Genomic DNA, 6,724 nt, shown 5'->3' with positions numbered 1-6,724 from the left:
GTCTGCGGTACTGTACTAATAGGATCAGAAGAACACCACAAATTTTCTTCAGGTAGCTTTAGGTGCACACTGTGCTGAGGACACAGTACACTAACTGTAAATACTGTAGCTGCCTGCCTGTGGTATTAATAGGAGCAGAACAACAGCAATTGTCTCCAGGTAGCTTTAGGTGCACACCGTGCAGAGGACGCAGTACACTAACTGTAAATACTGTAGCTGCCTGCCTGTGGTATTAATAGGATCAGAGGAGCACTACAAATTTTCTTCAGGTAGCTTTATGTGCACACTGTGTAGAGGACACAGTACACTAACTGTAAATACTGTAGCCGCCTGCCTGTGGTATTAATATAGGATCAGAAGAACACCACCAATTTTATTCAGGTAGCTTTAGGTGCACACTGTGCAGAAGACGCAGTACACTAACTGTAAATACTGTAGCTGCCTGCCTGTGGTATTAATATAGGATCAGAAGAACACCACCAATTTTCTTCAGATAGCTTTAGGTGCACACTGTGCAGAGGACGCACTACACTAACTTGTAAATACTGCAGCTGCCTGCGGTACTGTACTAATAGGATCAGAAGAACACCACTCATTTTCTTCAGGTAGCTTTAGGAGCACACTGTGCAGAGGACACAGTACACTAACTGTAAATACTGTAGCTAATAGGTCTAATAGGATCAGAAGAACACCAGCAATTTTCTTCATTTACTGTAGCGCATGCTTGGCCAATCATCAGCCAGCAATGCACTGCAATGCCGCAGTGAATTATGGGCCGTGACGCGCCACTCAAATTTGGCACCAACAGCCCATATCATTCGTAATTCGGCGAACGGCCGAACACACGATGTTCGAGTCGAACCCAACGCGAAGCTCATCCCTAATATATATATATATATATATATATATATATATATATATATATATATATATATATATATATATATATATATATATATATATATATATATATATATATATATAAAAAAAGCAGGCAGGCTGGAAAAGTCCTGTTCAGGATTTACACATCTCCCAGGCACCTTTAGAGACCTCTGAGCTACCTGTCTCTTCCAGGTTTTCCACCTCTCCCTTTCAGTCAATTTAGTCTCACCTGGGACAACCTAGTCAGTACTCCTCAGTCTGGGAAGGAGACAGGACTTCTCTGCTAGAGATAAAGGTTGGTAATAAGACTGTATTGAGTTTGACAGTCAGTAGGGTTGGTCAGCCTATAAATTTAGGACTGCTGATGTGTAGATAGAGCTGAGACATGGTTAGGTTTTGTTTTGCTGAAAGTTTCATTTTTTTCCTCTGAAGCATTGTACATCACCTGGAAATAGCACCAGTAAAGTCTGCTGTTTGCCATAACATTACTGGACTGGTTCTGAATTGCACACACTCTCATTGAACTATCCCAGTTTCTTCTGAAAGAGTGGACAGCTGTAATAAATCAGATAAAATTGTTCTTGCCCTTCAACTTTAAAGCTGATCTCTACTGTCTCTTTAGTTCATGTGGATCAAGCTGTCTGGTCTATATTAGAGTTTGCACCCACTGTATAAACTGTATGAAGCCTGAGCTGTATACAGCATTGTGCTCCAGCAGTGGGACAGGAACTTCCCTTCCCATTCTGAAACAAAATTTGAGTTGTGCTGATCTGAGGAGTGATCCGTAGACTTGGGGGGGGGGCTCTGATCTGAGGAGTGATCCGTAGACTTGGGGGGGGGGGGGGCTCTGACCTGAGGAGTGATCCGTAGACATGGGGGGGGGGCTCTGACCTGAGGAGTGATCCGTAGACTTGGGGGGGGGGGCTCTGACCTGAGGAGTGATCCGTAGACTTGGGGGGGGGGGCTCTGACCTGAGGAGTGATCCGTAGACTTGGGGGGGGGGGCTCTGACCTGAGGAGTGATCCGTAGACTTGGGGGGGGGGGGGGGGCTCTGACCTGAGGAGTGATCCGTAGACTTGGGGGGGGGGGGCTCTGACCTGAGGAGTGATCCGTAGACTTGGGGGGGGGCTCTGACCTGAGGAGTGATCCGTAGACTTGGGGGGGGGGGCTCTGACCTGAGGAGTGATCCGTAGACTTTGGGGGGGGGGGGCTCTGACCTGAGGAGTCATCCGTAGACTTTGGGGGGGGGGGCTCTGACCTGAGGAGTCATCCGTAGACTTTGGGGGGGGGGGCTCTGACCTGAGGAGTCATCCGTAGACTTTGGGGGGGGGCTCTGACCTGAGGAGTCATCTGTAGACTTGGGGGGGGGGGGGGCTCTGACCTGAGGAGGCATCCGTATACTTGGGGGGGGCTCTGACCTGAGGAGTCATCCGTAGACTTGGGGGGGGGGGCCTCTGACCTGAGGAGTCATCCGTAGACTGGGGAAGGGCACTGGGTGAAAGACAGGAGGGTTACAACCAGTAGTGCTAGACTCAGAATGAGACATAAGTGGTGTGTGCAGGAAGACTGGGGGATGTGAGCCGGACACAGTGCAGTACACGGGACAAACTCTGCAGGGTTGTATTCTATAAGGAGAGCGCTACACCAACGTTCTATATAGGATGCTTCTGATATGTAGTGTACCTCATTGGACTGGGGAAGAAGTTGGATGAGGGGTTTATCTGAATAAAATGGTGGAATGATATTTTGTATCAGATCATGATTGATTATCCTGAAGTGTTTTTGTTCAGCCACCAGTTTGATAGATGCCGCCATCCACACAAATGACATTGATGGAGGGATCCTCCCCGCTGTACCATTGTATTCTGACAGTAAGGAATTCTCTTCTGTCAGAATGTATTGATCAGTGCAGCAACCAATTGGCTGCAGGCACTGATCAAATTAAAGTTTCCAATATGCCCATTTGAGAGAAGCTGACTTCTCTCAAGTGGGAGCAGCCATAGATGGATCAAAATTCAACCAGTCCCTGTTAAACGGCCAAATGCTGATCCATCTATGGCCAACTTCACTTTTAGCCTCATCCTATGTAGGAATGTACAGAACTGGTTACTGAGTGTCAGATACTTTTACTTTTATTTCTATCTTCTGTTGTCAGCAATGGCGTCTGCTGCTCTGAGGAAGGAGCTGGAATGTTCCTTGTGTCTGAACATTTATACAGATCCTGTGATGCTGAGATGTGGACACAACTTCTGCCAGGACTGTATTGGTCGTGTGTTGTATACACAGGAGAGGTCAGGAGGTTATTCCTGTCCTGGATTCAGAGAAGAGTTCCAGGAGCGGCCTGCACTGCGGAGGAACATAACACTGCATAACATAGTGGAGAATTTCCTGTCTGCTCAGCCAGATCAGGAGAAGTCCGGGGTCTTCTGTACGCTATGTATTCACACTCCTGTACCTGCTGTGAAATCCTGTCTGCATTGTGAAGCTTCTCTGTGTGACAAACACCTGAGTGTCCACAGCAAGTCACTGGAACATGTCATATGTGACACCACCACTTCCTTGGAGAACAGGAAATGCTCTGTCAATAAGGATCTACTGAAGTATCACTGCACTGAGGACTTCATCTGTATCTGTGTGTCCTGCAGGCTGGATGGAGAACATCTGGGACACCAGGTGGAGACTCTGGATGAAGCCTCTGAGATGAAGAAGAAAAAACTGAGAAATGTTCTGCATAAACTGATGACCGAGCGAGAGGAGACAGAGAAACGAGTGCAGAGTCTGCAGGAAGGCAGGAGGAAAGTGCAAGGAAAAGCAGATGATGAATCTGAGAGGGTCACTGCCCTGTTCAGAGACCTCAGGAGACGTCTGGAAGACCTGGAGAAGAGCATCCTGAGTGAGATCTCTGGGCAGGCAGAGCGGGTCTCTCTTTCATTGTCTAATTTGATCCAGCAGCTGGAAATAAAGAAGGAAAAGCTGTCCAGGAAGATGGGTGACATTGAGAAGCTGTGTAACATGACGGATCTGCTGACTGCCCTACAGGAATCGGATATAGGCGACTTGTATGATACTGAAGATGGAGATGAGGACAGAGAACACAAACTCCTCCATTATGGAGGGGATCTGGATGTGATGGGGATCTTGCACACAGGTTTAGCTGATATCATGTCTGGGGTAAATGTACAGAAATGTACAGGCACAGAGGTCTATCCACCTTCTACTACAAGGGACGAAGTTCTCATCAATGCTGAACCATCCAGGAAACGCCTTAAACACTGTCTCTCCATACAACGCTCATACCACCAGGCTGGAGGACCAAATATTGGGGCTGTGCAGCAAACATCAGGGGTTACAGACCTATTACTGGACGTGAACACAGCTAGTAATTATCTACATATATCAGATGACTGTAAAACTGCATCCTTCTCATCATCCTATCAGAATCTCTTAGAAACGCCAGAGAGATTTCAGTGTCCTCAGGTGATAAGCAGTCAGAGTTTCTCCTCAGGTAGACATTACTGGGAAGTGGATGTTGGTGGGTCAGAGTACTGGATAGTCGGGATGTGTTACCCCCGTATAGACAGGAGAGGGGATCAGTCATGGATTGGATGGAATATGAAATCCTGGGGTTTGGTAAGAGGAGATAATAAGTACTTAGCGATACATGACAGGAAGAAGATCACCTTACCTAGCAATGTCTCCACTAACAGAATCAGGATATATCTGGATTATGAGGTTGGACAGATCTCTTTTTATGATCTTTGTGACCCGATCCGACACCTCCACACCTTCACCGCCACCTTCACTGAGCCCCTCCATGCTGGGTTATGGGTATGGGAGGGTTGTATAAAGATATCTGGGGGCAATTTAGATGTGAGAAATCTGCCCAGAGACTAGTGACACCACCAGGTGGGAAATCTGATTGGTGAAATACTCAGCCAATCGGAGGAAGCAGTGGACACAAACCACCATTACTGATTTATGTATAAAGCTGCAGGCTCCTGGGCCATCATCTTCATTCTAAACCTTACTTTACTACCTAGTGTGTTACTGACCAGGAACAAGCATGCAGGAGGTCACAATTTTCAGGCTTTACTGGCTTTTCTTGTTCCAGGTCAGTGACACACGAGGTAGTGTAGCCAGGATCAAGATGACAGCCCTTGTGCCTGAATCTTTACACTGTATCTCTAGCCAAAGTGTGTTTGTTTGTTTTTGTTTTTCTTTAGTTTTGGATGGAGTGAAGGATTGGCACCTGTCACATTTTTAGCTATCCAGGGCTCTGTCAGGGAATGGTTTACCAGACAGGAAGTGAGGGGAACTATCTGACACAACACAGAACAATAACAATGCTTTTCTTTTCTCAAATGTGGGCCAAAACCCCTGTCAGATTTATGTGTGTGTTTTTTTTTTTTTTTCCTTCATTTCCTGTCTAGTAAAACATTGTCCTCAGGATAGGAAGTGATGGGAAACCATCTAATGGAGCCCCAGGTAACAGTTAAAACCTAACAGGGATTCTGGTCCCCCCACTCTACTCCATTCAAAACTCGAAAAATAGGTTATGTGTAGACACAATTTATATCCACAGTAATCCCTAAACGTCTGTTCCTCCTTGTGATTGTTCCTTCCCTGTTGCTGTGATTGGTTGTATTAATTGCCTCTATTAACACAGGCAGTACTAGTCTTGTTCCTATTGGTTATGGTGTACAAGGGGTGGGGATTGATATGTCACTGTCGCTGCGTGGTATTTTTGTTTTCTCTTTTGATAATAAATGTTTAAATGATAAACCATTGTGTGTGTGGTATGTTTGTTTGTTTTTTTTTTTTTTTGTTTTGTTTTTCTCTCCTGAGTTGACAGTTGAGCATCATAACTGATTTACAATGAGGGGCATTTTGAAGAACTTCTGTATTTTATTAAACAATTTGCTGACCCTGGCTTTTTTCTGACATTTGTTGTTTACAAGTAAAAAAAAAAAAAGTGTGTGTGTATGTGTTACAATGTAAAGTAGTGTGTACAGCTTGTGTAACAGTGTAAATTTTCTGTACCCTCCAAAGAAGAATCAACACACAGCCATTAATGTCTAAACTGCTGGCAACAAAAGTGAGTGCACCCCTAAGTGAGAATGTCCAAATTGGGCCTTATTAGCCATTTTCCCTCCCTGGTGTCATGTGACTTGTTAGTGTTACAAGGTCTCGGGTATGAATGGGGAGCAAGTGTTAGATTTGGTATTATCGCTCTCACTCTCTCATACTGATCAGTGAAAGTTCAACATGGCACCTCATGGCAAAGAACTCTCTGAGGATGAAAAAAGGAATGTTGCTCCACATAAAGATGGCCTAGGCTATAAGAATATTGCCAGGACCATGAAACTGAGCTGCAGCATGGTGGCCAAGACCATACAGCAGTTTAACAGAACAGGTTCCACTCAGAACAGGCCTCGCCATGGTCAACCAACTGAGTTGAGTACACGTGCTCAGCGTCATATCCAGAGGTTGTCTTTGGGAAATGGACGTATGAGTGCTGCCAGCATTGCTGCAGAGGTTGGAGGGGTGGAGGGTTGGCCTGTCAGCGCTCAGACCGCACACTGCATCAAGTTGGTCTGCATGGCTGTCCTCCCAGAAGGAAGCCTCTTCTAAAGATGGTGCACAAGAAAGCCCGCAAACAGCTTGCTGCAGACTAAGGACATGGATTACTGGAACCATGTCCTATGGACTGATGAGACCAAAATAAACTTATTTGGTTCAGATGGTGTCAGGCTTGTTTGGCAACAAACAGGTGAGGAGTACAAAGACAAGTGTGTCTTGCCGACAGTCAAGCGCGGTGGTGAGAGAGGTCATGGTCTGGGGC

General features: G+C 46.0%; 1 protein-coding gene across 1 annotated transcript; it reads left to right on the top strand.

Annotated features, from left to right (window-relative positions):
• Positions 1 to 3,039: 3,039 nt before the first annotated feature.
• On the top strand, positions 3,040 to 4,776 carry LOC141126672 (E3 ubiquitin/ISG15 ligase TRIM25-like). The gene has a single exon (XM_073612639.1). The coding sequence runs from the start codon at positions 3,040 to 3,042 to the stop codon at positions 4,774 to 4,776; it is 1,737 nt and encodes a 578-aa protein (XP_073468740.1).
• Positions 4,777 to 6,724: the final 1,948 nt, after the last annotated feature.

This window comes from Aquarana catesbeiana, linkage group LG01, assembly GCF_042186555.1.
Source record: "Aquarana catesbeiana isolate 2022-GZ linkage group LG01, ASM4218655v1, whole genome shotgun sequence".
Taxonomy (NCBI): domain Eukaryota; kingdom Metazoa; phylum Chordata; class Amphibia; order Anura; family Ranidae; genus Aquarana; species Aquarana catesbeiana.
This window is presented reverse-complemented; position numbering and strand designations above follow the sequence as displayed.

Coding starts and splice junctions, on each gene's coding strand:
- LOC141126672 (XM_073612639.1), top strand. CDS start 3,040: ATGGCGTCTGCTGCTCTGAGGAAGGAGCTGGAATGTTCCTTGTGTCTG.